At 43.8% G+C, this 18,702-nt stretch overlaps 1 protein-coding gene across 1 annotated transcript in view; it reads left to right on the top strand.

Annotated features, from left to right (window-relative positions):
- Positions 1-18,702, top strand: part of vps13d (vacuolar protein sorting 13 homolog D) — a gene marked incomplete at its 5' end in the record, with an annotated part of 162,155 nt that overhangs the window by 84,474 nt on the left and 58,979 nt on the right. Inside the window, 10 exons of the mRNA XM_080015368.1 lie at positions 530-670; positions 1,277-1,402; positions 8,579-8,684; positions 9,545-9,697; positions 11,637-11,772; positions 11,983-12,030; positions 15,731-15,881; positions 16,802-17,018; positions 17,208-17,455; positions 18,276-18,467. Of these exons, the coding sequence (XP_079871494.1) occupies positions 530-670; positions 1,277-1,402; positions 8,579-8,684; positions 9,545-9,697; positions 11,637-11,772; positions 11,983-12,030; positions 15,731-15,881; positions 16,802-17,018; positions 17,208-17,455; positions 18,276-18,467 (1,518 nt within the window). The remainder of the gene's footprint in view (positions 1-529; positions 671-1,276; positions 1,403-8,578; positions 8,685-9,544; positions 9,698-11,636; positions 11,773-11,982; positions 12,031-15,730; positions 15,882-16,801; positions 17,019-17,207; positions 17,456-18,275; positions 18,468-18,702) is intronic.

The raw sequence follows: 18,702 nt of genomic DNA, 5'->3' as shown, positions 1-18,702 counted from the left end.
AAGCTTGCAGGTTTTAAGGCTATAAGCGTTTTCAAGCGAATGCTAAATCTTATCTTTTCAGCTCAGTTTTTAGTCAGGGGCTAGGGTTAGGCTTTCCAGCACATCCGAATATTCGATTGTGCACTCATACCAGCCACTGATTATTTGACCATGAAAAATATGCGTTTTGCACATTCCTCTTGTTGCTGCATGTTATAGCACCATCATGTGGATTGAATGCAATTCTGTTGGACATCGACAGTCAAGTACAAGGCATTTCTAAAGAAGGAAACCAAGGCAATGAGGGGAAAAAAAAGAGAGAGATTATAGTTTATTTTTAGTGTTTCAGTCCATTGCTATGGTATTTCAGTTTGGCTTTGATTTGGAGAATGGATTTTGATTTGTTTTTATTTTAAAGTTATTTTTTCCTTTTTTTTTTTTTAGTTTGACAAATTTGATAATTATCTTGGTACCCACCTTAGGCCAATTTGATACACTGTACAACTCAAAAATATTTTTTTGTTGAGATCTGTGTTGTCTATGTGGCTAGGCTGGGAGCCCTTCATCGAACCCTGGCCTTGCTTCCTGTCGTGGCAGCAGCAGGCTGCAGGTCGCCTGCATCCCCCGCGTCTCAAGATGGGAGTCCGGGCTAAACAGAGAGTAGACATCAACATCACCTCAGTCCTTCTGGGTGAGTCACTTTTTCTCAACCAGTTAAAGGTTTGCTATTTTTCAACTCAGGCCTTATTAACATGTACATATAGAACATGTACATGTTACTATATGTACATGAAATGAAAACAGGAATTAGTGCCACTCACCACTGTCAACCTACTGTAGCCAACGTTACACTGTACACTTTGGATGTACTTTCAAAAAGTAGTTCCAAATGAAATGTGTGTGACTACTGTATATTGTGAGTTTCCCGTTTTGTAAAAGGAGATTTGACTTTTTCTTAAACATTCATAAACATTCACCCCATTGGTCTGAACTGTGAAAAGCTGCAGCAATAATTTTATTAATAGTAAAATGTTCATCAAGGTTTCCTGAATTTCTATCGATTTATAAAGTCTTATCTTAGGCCTGGCTTAAAAAATGTAAACCTATCTTTTAACAATCTGAGATTATCCCTACAAGATATAAACACAAGGACAACATATAGACCTCCCCTTTCACCACCAAATTGTTTATTTTGTGTGAACGTGGACAGACTTTCTGAGCAAGTAAATTCCCCCTCTGACGTATCCCAAATGCCAAATGTTCATGTTTAATCACACTATAACGCTGGTTCTTACAGAACAGTACCGCACTACCAAAAGCTCCTGGCTTGCGGACTACTGCAAGGAGGAAGAGCAGCCTCCCCAGGCTTCACCCACCATGCCCTGGATAGGCTCTTCAGTGGACCCACCAAGCCTCGGCCATGGTGAGTCTTAATCACATTCTAACATTCACCAACCAACACTGTTCTCCTGTTTTTTGTTCTGTAATTGTAGCGTTTTGGTGTCAACTACCGGAACAGTCTGTAGTATGTTGGAATTGCCTAACCCTGCTTACCTACATGATCTCATGTAACCCCGAACTGATGACATGTAAACACTTCTTTTCAATACTTAATGATGCCACAAGATGAGTGATGTTTCAGTTTATTTATAAAAAATGCCTTGGAACACTTTGAAGAAAAAACTAAATTAGTTGATTCCAAAATGCATGGCAGAATAGGCAGCGATATACCACACAACAAATTATAATCATGTCCAATGAAGCACCAACAAGCCTTTTTACATTGTCCGACCATTAACTGCACTTACCCCTACCGACTCCACTCTTGTCTGTTGCCTGAATCTTGCAGTATCATGTTTTAACTCTCACATAAATCACTAAGATTTATCATTGTTCCTGAATGCTGGGTAATGTTTGATGTTTAAACCACCCCAGTGCCAAATGCAACATGCCACCTTCCCAAAATACCTCAAATGTATGCCCACATAGCACGCTTAGTACCCATGAAAAAACACAAAAGCTTTAAAAGGGATACTCCAGTTTTTTGGGAAATTGGTTTTCTGTCTATCTCACCCAGAGTCAGATAAGAAGGTCAATAACAATTTCAGCCCTGTGTGTCCATTACCAATATAGCGACAGTATGCATGCAAACTATGTTAGTTCAAATCAATACTGCACTCTGAAACTGAACTATTTTTGACACATAACATTTTATTATTTTATAAATACTGTACTATGCCTTTAACATACAGGTAAAACATAAAAAAAAGAAAGTACAAAAAACATTGATCCCACATTTTCAACTTTGATCTTTTGTTTGATGTTTAGTACTTATTTTTGGCATAGGTGACCCACCGCAGCAAAACTCGCTATCTCGCGCATTTCTAAAATCGCCCGGAGCAGCCAAATAAGTTGAAAAAACATTTCTAGAAGGAAAATTAGATTTTTCCAGATTTGTGTTCCTTTGTGTTTTTTTTTTATCTCTCAACGTATTTTCAAAACAGAGTTTGATTTATAAATAGTAGAAAAATGTTAAACCGTGGAGTTAAATATTCCCGTTAGATTACATGGGGAAACACAGTTCACACACCGAGACGTGAACAGTGCTGAACAACGCCGATCGATCTTTTCCATTAAAATTACCGTCCAGGTGAAGATCATTCCTCCATATTCCATGTGATGTGAAGTCACAATGTGAAACCGTTTTGATAGAGTTCAACCTTTAAATTGTACTACTTTTAAACACAAATGAAGACATCATTGTGGAGGGGGCGTGTACCAACGTAAACAATCGAAGAAGTCACGCTGACATCACTTGCGTAAACAAGCTGAGGATACGGTTTCACTTGTCTGAGAAAACTTTCGTCTCCATGTTGTTATGGATTACAAGAGGCGGGTGGAGAAAGATCTGAATCATATCGTGGACCTTAATCTGATCAGTGCGATAGATCCAAGTCAGTGTAAGCAGCGCATACTGGACTTCATTTTCCATGATGATCGTCAGTTCTCCGACAGCGACACAAAAAATGACAGCGATGCTGAAACTGATACCGGTGTTATCCCGGACTTGGAGAACATTTCAAACAGTTGATTTCAACCTGAATGTGACGATGAAACAGAATATTTCAAGGACCACCGGAGGAGACCAATGATAAGCCCGTTGTTACAACGGAAGAAGTTGATGATGTGATGAAGTCCGTTGAGGTTGGTGATGCAGATTATGAACAAGTAGTAATGCACAAGATTCTCAAGTTTACCCGCAAATGCAGTCAGGGGCCAAAAGAAAATGAAGAGAGGCCCCAAACAGGCTCTCCTAGTGTAGCTGGGGTAAATTAGGATTAGCCCACATAATAACATGTATATATTAAATGACACACCGAGGCTGATATACAGAGACTCATGGTAGCTCAGGAGGTAGAGCTGGTCGTCTATTAATCTAAAGGTTGCTGGTTGCTGGTTGCTGGTTCGATCCCAGGCTCCTCCTGCTAGCATGCTGTAGTGTCCTTGAGCAAGACACTTAACCCCTAATTGCTCCTGATGGCTGCGTCCGTCGGTGTTTAAATTATTGTAAGTTGCTTTGGGTTTCGTGGCTACGCTCGCGGATGAAATCGTTCCCACGGTGAAAGTTCGGATATTTCCAAACCAGAAGCCATGGGTTGATAAATCCATCCGCTGGGCTCTGAATGCGCGCACGGCCGCTTACAACGACGGACTTGTATCTGGTAACATGGACAATTACAAAGCGGCGTCGTACAATCTGCGGAGGGCGGTGAGGGACGCTAAACGGACGTACAGAGACACCGTGGAGCTGCAGATGGAGCGGGGGGACACAAGACGCTTGTGGCAGGGGCTGCGAACAATAACAAACTACAAGAGCAGCTCCTCCCCAGCCACGAGTGCGGACGCCTCCCTGGCCAACCAACTGAACTCCTTTTATGCGCGGTTCGAGTCTGGCAGCAGCACCGCTAGCTCGCCGGCTAATTGGCGCTACACCGCTGGGGACGAGCGCGCACTCTCAGTGTCCGTGCACGAGGTCAGGAGGGCTTTGATGCGGGTGAACACCAGGAAAGCTGCGGGCCCAGACGGCATATCTGGACGAGTACTGAAGACCTGTGCTAACCAGCTAGCTCCGGTGTTCACCACAATATTCAACATCTCCCTGGCTGAATCAGTGGTCCCATCCTGCTTCAAGAGGTCCACCGTCGTTCCTGTCCCGAAGATCGCCTCTCCAACCTGCCTGAATGACTACCGTCCGGTGGCCCTCACCTCGGTGGTCATGAAGTGTTTCGAGAGGCTGATTAAGGACTACATCTGCGCCTCCCTCCCCCGCACCTTGGACCCGTTGCAGTTCGCGTACCGGCAGAACAGATCCACGGATGACGCGGTCTCCCAGGTACTGCACACCACGCTCACGCACCTGGATGGCCAGAAGGGGGCCTATGTGAGAATGCTGTTCATTGATTATAGTTCAGCTTTCAACACCATAGTTCCCACCAGACTGGCTGTCAAGTTGTTGGAGCTAGGATTGAATGCTCCGCTGTGCACCTGGATCCTGGACTTCCTCACAGGCCGCCCCCAAGTGGTCAAGGTGGGGAAGTACATGTCAAGCTCCCTCACCCTGAATACAGGATCCCCCCAGGGCTGCGTCCTCAGCCCCCTACTCTACTCCCTGTACACACATGACTGTGTGGCCAGGTCCAGCTCCAACACCATCATCAAGTTTGCTGACGACACCGTGGTCGTGGGCCTGATCACCGACTGCGATGAGAAGGCCTACCGCGAGGAGGTGGCTGACCTGTCACTCTGGTGCCAGGACAACAGCCTCCACCTGAACGTCAGCAAAACCAAGGAGCTGATTGTGGACTTTAGGCGTGGATCACAATCGAGGACGCACGCGCCCTTGTGGATTAATGGGACTTCTGTCGATAGGGTGAGCAGCTTCAGATATCTGGGAGTCCACATCACAGAGGACTTAACATGGACTGTTCATACAGACACTCTGGTGAGAAAGGCGAGGCAGCGTCTCTACCACCTCAGGCAGCTGAGGAAATTCCGGGTCTCGGTGAGGATCCTCAAGTCCTTCTACTCTGGAGCAGTGGAGAGCATCCTGACAGGCAACATCACTGCCTGGTTTGGGAACTGTACTGCCCAGGACAGGCGGGCCCTGCAGAGGGTGGTGCGTTCAGCTGAACGTACCACTGGAACTACCCTCCCCCCCTTGCAGGAGTTATACACCAGGAGGTGTAGTAGCAGAGCCCGTAGGATCATGAAGGATCCTCATCACCCCAACAACGGACTGTTTCAGCTGCTGCGGTCAGGCAAGCGCCTCCGCAGTCACGCAGCGAGAACAGAGAGACTGAGACGGAGTTTCTTCCCTCAAGCCATTAGAACTGTCAATGCTGACCTCACCAGGGGTCCTAACTGAGCCATGCACTAGGCTCCACTACCTACTGTACTGTATGTAGCATACTGTACCGCATACTGTATCACTGTTCAGGGTTGTTCGTGATGCCGTATTGCCGCGCCGTACTGTTGTATACTGTGCTGTATTATCCCAAACACTACCTCACACTATTCACATTCACATGCCACTTTAATTCACATGCCACTTTAAATGCACATATCTGTATATACATAGCCATAGTCCTTCAACCTATTCCATTTTATTTCAATTTATTTTTTATTGTATTTTATTCTATATATTTTTTATCTTATTCTATAAGTATTCCACTTACTGTATTACGTTTTAGGAGTCAGTTAGTCGGTCTATTAGAAAGGAATTTTCTACTTTTTATTTTATTTTTGTACTTTTTCCTAGGACTTATTGTGTGCTATCACCGGGTGCGTTGCATTACATTTCACTGCATATATGTATGGAAGTATGTATATGTATGTGACAAATAAAAATCTTGAATCTTGAATCTTGAATCTTGCTAAATGTAATGTAAATGTAAATGTCATGTTAGTGATAGACTCTACATTTTGTTGTGTTGTCAGCACTTTTAAACTCTTAAATAATTCAACTTTTATAAAACATGTATATTATTACTGTTAAATAAAAGCCTTTTTAAAAACAAAAGATGTTGTGTGTCGATGATGCTGTTCAACATTCCCTCAAAACACAAGAACAATGCAGAGATTGCTCCATTCAGCAGGGTGTCAATTGGCCATGTGGCTGTGTTGGTCCTCCAAGCATTTGCATTCTGGGAGCTGGCTGAATGAAGCATAGAGTGTGGAAAACTTTGAAGGTGATTATCTCTGAATCACAGTTTGCCACACCCTTGTCATTAACAAGTCATAGCTTTAAAAAATATTTGCTTGATTTGCACAAGTGACACCTTGTTTTGAAGCTCTGATTCTTCACTTCCAAATGATGTGGAAAATGGCAAAAGCCCCCAAATGTACGTTGAGTCTGCGGTGGGTCACATTATACCTTTTATGGATATGAAAACATCCCTGACGCAAACTACAACTCCAACAATCTTTACTCTAATCCTCCTGTTCCTGCTGCATGTCTCTTATTTTCCTCTAGCTGACTGTCTCTTTCTACTGTCAGGTCTCCCCCTTGCCTACCTTAGAACTAGGAGCACAGCCAGCTTAACCTACCTGGAGCAGCAGATACACTCCAGAGGTATGGTCCAGAGAGGTTACCTTGCCCCAGGCCGGTCCAGTCTCATGAGGTTGTTGTCAAAATTTGATTAATTTATTACCTTTAAGCGGATAAAAAGATCACCGAGAGATTTGATGCAGGAATCCACAACGTTACAGACTAACAAATTCCTATCCTTGGAAAGGAAAATGAATTGATATCCGGTGTTCCTCTAGAAGAGAGAGCAAGGGTGTGTCATGTACCTTCCTCTACTGTACCTCTTTTCAGTGAGGAACTGAAGAGGGAGTACATATTGTAAATATATTGACAATATGTGATTGTCTAATTTGTCGATATAAAGACGTATTGGTTTGTTTTCATATACGTCAATATGTGACGTTGATTCATGAGACTATGTAACACAGACAGAAAGCCCTCCAAATTGGTGGGATTTTTTGTTTCGGCTATTTTTTCTGAAGAATGCTGTTAAGACAAGATATTCTGGATTGTTTCTTTCAAAAGACTCACACTTTTAGCCCTATTGCTGTCTTTCATCCAACATCTAATCTTCCATACACTCCATAGACTTTCTGGCCTTATTGTCTTTCATCTCACATAATTACCTTAGAGCCCATCGCCGCTTTTCTATCTGCTTTGTTGGCACAATTATTGCCATTGCTATGAGGGTGTTTGTTTTCTGATGTGCATGGCATTTATGTCTCTACGATCCCAATCGGCCAGGTCATGATTCAATCAAACATGTTTGATTTTATTGGGCCTAGTCTTTCCAAGCACTTTGGTGTGTGCGCATCGAAGCCTCAAATCGCAATAGCATAGAAAGCATAGACTTTCTGGCCTTATTTTTTTCTTTCATCCAACATCATTTTCATAGCCCTTTCAGTCACGCCATGTCAATGCTGTTTTCTAATAAAGTCTTGCATTTTAGATACTGGCGTTGTCCCCTCATATCCTCACGTTTCGTCTATCTATTTGTGATGACATTTGACGTAGCTAGAATTCACAGATGAAGTACTATCAAGTGGCTACCGTGCAATTTATCACCTCACATCACTGTTTAGACCAGGACGAAGCGTTGGCCCTTATACTGTAAACTACATATAGTGTCCATTGACTACCCTCATACTGTACTGAATGAAAATAAAAACGATGGCAAATATAAAGGGAACTAATTTCTTATTTCTGTAAATTTAATTCACGGATTCAACTAATGTATGTCCCTTGTATTTTAACATTTATTCATTCAATTTATTGTTTTATTTTTTCATATATTATTCTAATGGAATTTATTTATTATGTCGTAGATTGATTACTTAATGTGCTGGGCGATGCCTTTTATACAAATAGGAATCAGGCATACATAAGAGGATTCTTGTCCTGCTAATACTTCCTTGCATTATTGGAGAAGAATCTTCCAATGTCTATGTTACGGAGACCTATCAAGTCCTATCAAGTCACGAACTGGTTTAAAATAAATCTCTGCTACAGTTTTGGCTCTGTAGCAGAGATTTCTGCTACAGAGCCATTCGCACCTGTTAGCAAAAACCAAAACACATCGTCTAAATTAGTCAGATGCTAGGTTGAGGAAATAAGTTTATGGCATATATTTTTGTTTTTAAAGTGTTCGTATTAGTGGGTGCCACATATTTTTATATTGTGTCCTATTTGTTGTTGATGCAAAAATGTCTTCTTTCACTTGAAGCAAACTGAATGTGTGAATTTGCTCATTTAAAGAATGGAATTATTGTATTTGTATAATATTTTTCCAATTATGGAGAATTCATTATCTAATTATTATCCAATATATTTCGTTTAAATGAACTCATAAGACCACAATGACAAATTTCAATGTTTTAGGGATGTTCAGGATAAGGGGTTACCTTTTATGTTTTTTGTATGTTTTTTTTCTGCCCTTGCATAGAAGATCTTGTCCTCGCCGTTTCCACCATTCTGTTTCGTTGTTGAGTAATATTTGTGCTGAACTGTTTCCAGCATCTGTCAAGATGTGCAAGAGGAGGCAGCCCTTTGTGCCGTACGCCTTGCGCAATCAAACCGGATGCACCATGTGGTTTGCCACCCTCACCACCACCCCTACAAGGTGGGTCTGATGTGGAAGCCAGTTTGAGCAGTGCAGGCTTCCACCTCTGCTGTCACTGAAACCAACGGGCCTCATTCACAAAACTTCCCTTCTACCATTTTTTATTTTCGGTTCACATTTGTCCATAGAGGGTTCACAGAACATGTCAAAACCCATATGGGATTCATGAAAGGTATCCATCGGTGTTGTTGTAATGAGTTGTAAACAGATGATGAATGCTGTTTTCAGGGCCCTTCGGCACAGAGACACAGAAGACAGGGGGTTGTAAACACTAGTTTATTGTGGAGAGTGGGCTAGCTGGAATTAGCCCAGGAGCAGATAGACACATGTCATGACACTGGCTCCTATCCTGAGTGTGTGTGGGGATGGGGGTTTTACCTGCCGCTCATTAGACCAACCAACAAGCAACATGTAGGCAGCCACTCTGATCCCAATCACCTAGATCCAGGTCAGGTGTGGCTGCTCAAACCGGACCATCCCCACACCACACAAGGGTCATCTGCAAATAAGCCATGATGAAAAGACCCAAGAAGAGAGAGAGAGTCACTCAAGTAATTGTTTCTCTTCATAGCACAATTGAGTGCTCCAATTGATGTAATTATGTTTACAAATGTACTGGAACTCCTTGAAGTTACTACTGTGATCAAATTTTCAAAGGTCAATAAGATTCTAGGCAAAATCCACATTTTGATAGTACCGAAGGACAAATTATGATACATTACATTAGAAAGTTTGCAGGTGTAACTCGTGATCGCCTCTGATCGTACACATGTTCGGTAAATAAGGCCCAATGGGAAATGCGTTATGAAGGTTCACAAAAGTTCACTGTAAGTGAATTAAATACTTCTGTTTTCTTCCAGGGTGGCTCTGTCTCACAGCAGCAGTGTGGACTCCATCTCAGAAGTGCATGCAGCAGGCACTGACGACCCGCATAATGTCAGCCAGTGGAGAGAGGTGCTGCCAGGAGAGGAAATCCCCTTCGAGTTTGAAGCAAGAGAAAAATTGCGCCACAGGTACGACAGGGATCTACTTACTTTACTGACACAGCTACAGATACATTCTGCGTAATAAATTGCCAATCAAGAAGAATGTTGAATACAACTATTTTACTCCTTCCTCAGCAGTGATATCCATTACATCAGAATACCATGACACTAGAGAGGGGGCCAATGTGGCCACGACCATTTTTAATTTCCTAATCCACAATAATCCCACAAAATTGTGTCATTACATAATGCATATAGTTTATAAGATAGCTGTAGGATTTCCTAACTTAGGGAGTCCCGAACGGCAACAACTTCCTTTCAGCACATTGCGGGTTGATGACACTGCATAGAAACTTTTATCCACGTCTTGCACACAATGCATTGTGGGATATGCTTGCAAGTGTAAAGTACAGTGCGTACCACGGTATTTCACTGGATTTAGGGTTAGGGTTAGGGGTTAGGTTTAGGGTTAGGTAACCCTAACACTAATTATATCATCCTGCTTCATTTTGCATACTATAGGTACATACTATGATTTCAGTCCTACGAAAGACTGCTTTTTTACCAAATAGTATTCTAGTACTCCATTTTGGATGAAGAGACCAGTCCAGCACTCAAAGTCTGAGAAGGTAGAGGGTGGAGATGAAAGTCAGTATATGGGCAATATCCCGAAACAATGTTGATTCATTTAATGAAATATGGACTACTTTTATCACTGACATTACTCCATCATTTAATACTTAAGTCTTCCTAAGTCGGTGTAATGTCGTCGTGCTTTGGGGCATGTGGGGGACCTCCTGGTCTGCCGGGGCTCCGTGGTTGGGTGGATGCCTGGGTGGCTCTAGGGACATCCGTGGTGCGTGGGCCGGTGTTCTTGGGGGATCCCGGGGCCCCACGGGGGAGTTGGGTGGTCTGGGTGGTGGCAGCCGCTCCTTTACCTGAGTTCAGCTGGCCTGTCTCCGGGGGGGGGGAGACGTGCTCCCGGGGAGTACCTGCAGCTGGCGTCCATGTATAGGTTCCGGGTGTGGTTGTGGGTTCTGGGGCTCGGGTTGGGGGAGGGGAGTGTGGGTCGCTGGTTCGGGGTCTCGGACCCCGTGGTCGGCGGGTCGGTGTTTCGTGACACAGGCCCACCCCCAGGGTGGCTGGGCCTGTATGTCCTTCTGCGTCCCGGGGGGGGCGGGGCGGTCGCTGAAGCCCTGACGGCTTGCGCCTGGTGGCTTGGAATGTGTTGCGACCCTTCGGGGCTGCGGAGAGCGCTGCCGGGCGCCTTGTGGGGCCCCTGGGGGGACTGCTACCTGCACCCGGGGGTTGGTTATATGTGTGCGCCCCTGGGGTGCGGGGTCTCCTCGTGCTCCCTGGGACTGGGTCATGCTCCTCAGGGCTGGGCGTGGGGGTTGCTCCACGGCTCTCTGGGGGCCAGGGGGTCTTCTGTGGCCGCAGGGCTGGGTACCCGTGGATTTCCTGGAGCCGAGGGGTGTCCACGGGGCTGTTGAGTTCGGGGGGGCTTCGGGGCCCCTTCCGCTGCTTGCAGGCGCCGCGACATAATACCAACCATCTACACCAGTACAAATGGGGATAAGTCATGTACACTCACTGGTGGACATCTTACACACACACACACACACACATGCACACGCACGCACGCACGCACACACACACACACACACACACACACACACCTGCTTCAAGTGCACCCCAGCACCCTCCTGGTTGCTTTCCTCTCCTTTCCTCCCTCATTCGCTGCCATAACTATGACAGGAAGAGGCCATGTGACCAGTTGTAGTTCCAGTTTTCCTGGACCTAATTCACTGTTTTTCAATACGTCGTCCAGTGTATGCAATGTCATACAAATACTCTGTGCTGTATGCCCAGCATGCTGACAAAAAAAAGAGGATTGATTGAGTCGCAATAATGGGAACATATAGTGAGAAGAAGTCACCCCAACCACAATCTTCTGTCTCTCTAGACATACCCATGAGCTAAAGTTGCATCAGCTGCTCGTGCAAGTGGGTGGCTGGGACCAAGTGAAACCAGTGTCGGTGGACAAAGTGGGTGTCTTCTTCCGCTACGCAGCTCCAGATCGCAACAATCCCTCCAACACAGTGAGTACCTTATTTTACTCCCAACAGCCAACAGCTGGCGCTACACATGTTTGTTTTGTTTTGGAAAGCAAAGTTTTCCGGTTTAAGTGTTAACGTATGCTCAAATATCTATTTGTGAGAGTTGAGAAAATGTATGAACCCTTATCTCAAATTAAATTATTAAAAAGAATATAAATATTATTAAAATATTTGAAATTTCCATTCACATAGGTTGGCAGCCCCATCAGCAGGACCAATATCATTCACCCACATGTCTACGTAAGTCTGGAAAATCGCTTTGTGTACGATCAGTGTACCATCACTGGTAAGCGGAGTAATGTATCTTTCCACAGACAGCAAGGGATAGCAAAAATGTATGCCAATTCAAGCAATATTTGCATTACGTGATTTTCAAGGTCGATTTGGCAATGATTTTAAATCAGGCAGAGTCCAGGGTAGTCGCGCTGTTGAAATGAGCTGTCATCGATATGTGTGCAGAAGAAGGTTCTTTATTTATCACACGGCACACACACCACAACACATGCACTCACGCAGCGACGGCGACCAACACACACATGCTTTAAACGGTTGCCGGTAAAATGAGTTCTCTGCTTTTAACCCATCCTGGCTTGTCCTTCCTCCGAGGGGGCAGCATACAGCGACTTGCCCCGGGACCAATTTTGAGTGTCCATCGCTGGTTAGACGACCATGTTCTGCATGTTTTTGGTGGGGGTCCTTACTGATGTTACAAGGAGAAGGAAACCCTACGAGAACACATAATTTCACACAGAAAGGCCCCTAATCGGAAGATAAGCCATAACAGCGCCCCAGACGGGAATCAAACCCAGGACCACCTTCCTGTGAGGCAGCAGTGCAATGCACTGCAATGCTGCACATACACTCACCGGCCACTTTATTAGGTACATCAGTTCAATTGATTGTTAACACAAATAGATAATCAGCCAATCACATGGCAGCAACTCATTGCATTAAGGCATGTAGACATGGTTAGGATTACTTGCTGAAGTTCAAACCGAACATCAGAATGTGGAAGAAAGGGGATTTAAGTGACTTTGAACGTGGCATGGTTGTTGGTGCCAGACGGGCTGGTCTGAGTATTTCAGAAACTGCTGACCTATTGGGATTTTCACGCACAACCATCTCTAGGGTTTACAGAGAATGGTCCGAAAAAGAGAAAATATCCAGTGAGCAGTTTGTGTGGACGAAAATGCCTTGTTGATGAGAGGAGAATGGGCAGACTGGTTCGAGACGATAGAAAGGCAACAGTAACTCAAATAACCACTCGTTACAACCAAGGTATGCAGAATACTATCTCTAAACGCACAACACATCGAACTTTGAAGCAGATGGGCTACAGAAGCAGAAGACCACACCGGGTGCCACTCCTGTCAGCTAAGAACAGGGAAACTGAAGCTACAATTCGCACAGGCTCACCAAAAATGGACAATAGAAGATTGGAAAAACATTGCCTGGTCTGATAAGTCTCGATTTCAGCTGCAAGATTCAGATGGTAGGGTCAGAATTTGGCGTAAACAACATGAAAGCATGGATCCATCCTGCCTTGTATCAAGGGTTCAGGCTGGTGGTGGTGTAATGGTGTGGGGGGTATTTTCTTGGCACACTTTGGGCCCCTTGGTACCAATTGAGCATGGTTTTAATGCCACAGCATACCTGAGTATTGTTGCTGACCATGTCCATCCCTTTATGACCACAGTGTACCCATCTTCTGATGGCTACTTCCAGCAAGATAATGCACCATTTCACAAAGCTCGAATCATCTCAAACTGGTTTCTTGAACATGCCAATGATTCACTGTACTCAAATGGCCTCCACAGCCACCAGATCTCAATCCAATAGAGCACCTTTGGGATGTGGTGGAACGGGAGATTTGCATCAAGCCACGAAGAATTAAGGCAGTTCTGAAGGCAAATGGGGGTCCAACCCGGTACTAGCAAGGTGTACCTAATATAGTGGCCGCTGAGTGTACATCACAACTATATAGTGCCTGGACCACCATGCCTTCTGGATTCTCTTAATGACTTTTCCCCTTGCACAATGGTCCTAACCATGCCCTTTATTAGGGTGTGTAGTACAGTCCGAGGGGCAAAAAAATGGCCCCCAGGCCTCCCACGTTGTTGCTTTATCGCGCCCCTTTTTTTCCTGTATGTGACCGAATGAACAAAGATAAATCTGCTGAGGGGCTCTCATCTTCTGCTTCCAGGGCTCCCATAACCTTGGCTCCCATAACCTTGGAGCCCATCGCCACTTTTCTTGCTGCTTCGTCGGCACAATTATTCCCATTTTCTATGAGGGTGTTTTCTGATGTGCAGTGCATTTAATGCTGGTGAAAGACTCAAATCTGTCTCTATAGGATCCCAATCGGCCAGATCATGATTCAATCAAACATGTTTGATTTTGGGTTTTTTCTGGGCTAGTCTTTCCAAAACCCTTTGGTGTGTGCGCATCGAAGCCTCAAATTCCAACAGCATTTTCAACAGCCAATGAGATTGTGCGCCTGCATGGTGACGAAGCCAAAGAAAGCAGCAAGTGTTGACTTCTGAAATGGAAAAGCGACTTGTGGAATTGTGGCAGACTTATGAGTACCTAATTAATGTATAATGTCAGTGCTGCAAGTTCGCCACAGAAACAACCACAGTAGCAAGCTGTATGGCATCTGTGGTTGTTTTGGTGTCGATATCAAGGGAAGATGCCTTTTGGCGAGTGCTGGAGTAGCCCAGTTATTTAAACTATATAGGTACTCCTCACTTATCGACCGAGTTCCATTCCTAGGACCAGGTCGTTAAGTGAATTGTTAGATAGGCGAGGGCATGTGTTATTTCATGGTAAGGGGACAAGGCGATTCAAACGCTAGTGTAGTGAATACTGCGGGACTGAGACAGAACGGTGATGAGCGATGAGATGCTTGACGCCGCGCCTGCAGCGCGTACGCAGCATACAATACAGACTGGTCAGAGAGCTGGTTGTAAGTCCGAACCGTCGTTAAACAGGTAGGTCATTATGTGAGGAGTACCTGTACATGTGTCTTCATGACAAGTACAAATAAATACATAAAAGTTAGAGATAAGTTTTTTTCAATGCAGTTACTTTCTGAACTTTTTTTGACTCATAACAGAGTATCCACCTACAATTATGAGCTGTGAAACACTGCTTCAAGTGAGTTGGAGGTTGCCATGTACAAACTGCAGGCACTCACGTCAGTACATTACCATCGACAAAACTCAGCTGACTGAATTGGCAACCCAACAGTATCAGGGAGTTTCATAGGCGCCATATGTATACGTCTAGAATAGTTCTGAATGTGGCTGCATTCAAAACAACTCGCATCTGCTTTTATTTAAAGTTTTTATTTCCTTTTAAATTTTGGGTTTTTACTGATGCAACACATTTTTCACTGAGACAATTGAAAGCGCATTATGAAAGCGTTAATACCCCACCTCAATCCACCCAAGATTCCCGGTGTTTTCTGTGGTCATTCATGGGAACATTGGCGGCGTTCATCTCCTTAGTCAGTCTGGAGCTTTTAGGGTCTGACTGTCTCGTCAAAGCAGAAAACATCTTCTTTCTGAAGAAGGATGTTTGTTCAACTCCTTTTCTCACACTTGGGTAGTTCAACCTAGCTGAGGATTTTTGATTGACAGGCGCTTTGTACCATCTATGTGTTTTTATTAACCACAGCAACCTATTTGGATGAAAGTGACCAGTAGTAAGTACTTGGATGTTACAAAAATACTTAAAATAAGATTACATTTACATCATGAGCATTTCCTCGCAGTTAGAAGTCAAGAAATTGTTAAGAAATATGGGACATTTTTAACCGAAAGTTAACTAATGGATTGTGACGGAAAGACTTGGATAATATGCAAAATGTGATTCTAATGATTTTGGAGGCTCTTCATGGCTGAGCCTAGTAAATAATAATTTTTTTCCTGCCCCTCAGTTCTCTGCTCTGCCGCCTGTGCGAGTGGTTTTCGCTGTCACCATGGAAGGCAGCGCCCGCAAGGTCATCACCGTGCGCTCAGCCCTCATTGTTAAAAACCGTCTGGAGGTGCCGATGGAGCTCAGATTAGACAGCCCCTCTGCACCGGACAGTACGTTTTGTTTTTTTTGTTTGTTTTTTTTGTATGCTGTCCATTTACAAAATTAATATGTGTGTTGTAAATAAATTCCCAGATTTTCAATGCTGAATGGGATTCAGTTAAGTTGTGTGTCAGGTTGAAACTAACTATCCTATTGCTAATAAGAAACTCTCTTATTGCTCCAAATTATGCTGTGTTGCTGAACCTGTAAATGAACAGCTACCTAATTAAGTCATTTAATATATCATTCCCTTGGACATTCATATTCAGGCTTCATATTTAAGTCGGTAGTATGTTTGAAGACTTAATTTGTTTGTTAAAGCAATTGAAGTCAATAGAGAGTAGAGGTAAAAAGAAGAAATCCAAATTCCCCACAGTGACCAAGGAAGGAATTGATGAAAGTTAGTGGCAGTATGAGGACTTAAATCAAGCTCACAGTATAGTATAGGTAAATGTACCAAAGCAATGGTTGCAAACTGGCCATTTTATCAGGTTTTTGATTGTTTTATCATCTTTGGCTATATGCCAACATTAGACTAGACACAGGAAATAACATTGCTTTGTACTACCTATTGCACTGTGGCAATGCCAATGAGTATTTTTCAAATAAAATGTGATTATTGTGATTACTATTAGTCAAAACATGATAAAAAAATATATACCGTAAGAAACACATGACCATAATGTGAGTCTCCCGTTTTCGAAAAGGAAATGTGTTTTTAAGGCTTAAAAGTTTTGGCCACCATTGGGCTGCATTTGAGCATAGTGAGAAATTGGCTTCAACAGAGCGGTGCGTTTCTCAATAGTAAAGCAACTTTGTTCCAAGAGCTGTTATAAGTGATGGAAAATATTTTATTAAGGCCTGGAAAAACTGAATCCATCCTTTAAATATGGGTGGACCGATTATAAAATGCGGCATTGTGTATCTGCAGAGCCAGTAGTGCTGCCCCCTATCCTACCTGGACAGGCCTCACCAATACCCCTCCACCTAACGTCCTGGAGGCTGCAAGCTCGTCCCAAAGGTCTGGGACTGTTCTTCTGTAAAGTGCCCATCCACTGGACCAGTGTGGAGCGGTCCGGGGATGTACATAGCAGCAAAAGGGAGTGCCAGTCGGCAGACTTTGAGGACCCCCTCAGACACAGCTTCAGGTTCAAGGCTTCACTCCCCTGTCTTGCCTTTCTCAATTCAGAAGCACAATAGACACTATTTGCCACGTACATTTACATGCACAGTGTTCCACTGACCCAAAACACACTAAGAAGCAAATATATCCAATCAATTCTGCATGTACTTTATGAGGTACCAAAGCACAAACAATATAACTTTATGTACTGCAGGTTTTGTGTAGTCATCAAGAAGGAGAACTACCCAGAGCAACAGCCAGCCAAACGGGTCTCCGGCAGCACCAAGCAGATCTACCGCCAGCCCGGACACACTATTTACTTTCTGCCCACCATGGTCATCGCCAACCTGTTGCCCTGTGACCTCAACTACTACATCAAGGGAAGCCCCATCAGAGGCTCTCTGAAGCCTGGGAAGGAGGCCGTGCTTCACACTGCCGACACCTACCAGAACCTGGAATTAGGTAGGAGCTTTGAGCTTTGTCTTTCAAATTATACGATCTTGTCATGCTGGGTATGATTTACAAGCCATGCCATTGTGGCTTGTAAACCATCTCAAGTTGTTCAGAGAACTTTTGAGGAGTCATTGACACCAGTCCACTCAACCTTGGTCCCTGGTTATATTAAACTATCCTGTATTCAGACTCACACCCAACCAATTTCACCTCCTGCTTTCCCCTAGAGTTTTGTTTTATCCAGAAGGTGGTTCCATGGTCATTAATACAATATCATGGTTTAGCAGCACCATAGCAACCAGTAATCAACAAAACAGATGTCACTTACACCTAGATAGGGTCAATAATGAAACGCAAAAGTGAACATGGCATCCAGTGGATTTTTCTTTTTTTATCTAGTTTTTATGAATGTTATAAATTTCAAATTTCATGAAATCGGAGGGGGTTTTTTTTGTTTTTTTTTACCTTTTGAATTCAAAAGAGGATACCACCTTGTCATTTAGATGTGGAGTAAGAAGCAATTTAATTGGTCAAAAGTTGGTCCTAAGAAACAATCCTATTGGTCCACTTTGTTGCTAGGAAGCTAGCAAGAAGCTACTTATTTCTTTAAGTGAGTGAAACATTGTCCCTTTATCAGATGTTAGCAGCCTACATTAGACAAGACAGTCCTTTTTAAACACTCACTTGGGAGAGTAAAGGGAGATTTTTTGTTTTGTCATGATCATGTTTCGGAACCTGCTTTTACCTGGTGTGGGTTCCCTTAAGGCTCATTCCTCCTTACATTTCATTCGGTTTCAGTAATCTTGTTTTTAATGTCTTCATCATCCAGGGGTGCTTCTGGAAAACTTCCCTGTTTGCAAAGAGCTGCTGATTCCCCCTGGTACTCAGAACTATGTGGTACGCATGCGGGTATACGACGCCACTAAGCGCCTGCTTTGCCTCACCATTCGAATCGTCCTGCGGGCGCAGGGGGCACTGAAGATCCTCATCTCTTCTCCCTACTGGCTTATCAACAAGAGTGGTAACCATCTACATCCCTCTAAAAATTTGATGCTGTCTTTTGTATGGCACCAATTCCATTATGCTTTTCACTTGGTGCTCATTGAGAGGATCTCCTTAACCAATGGTTCCCAATCTTTTCTCCTTGGAACCCCAACCCCTTCTTAAATCTCTTAAAACTGAGCTTACTCCACCAACGACCTGACACCTTCACATACAAGCACAATTTTTTCTCGTCAACTCTGCTATCGAGTAAT

The sequence above is a fragment of the Zeus faber genome (assembly GCF_960531495.2).
Source record: "Zeus faber genome assembly, chromosome: 15".
Lineage (NCBI taxonomy): Eukaryota > Metazoa > Chordata > Actinopteri > Zeiformes > Zeidae > Zeus > Zeus faber.
This window is presented reverse-complemented; position numbering and strand designations above follow the sequence as displayed.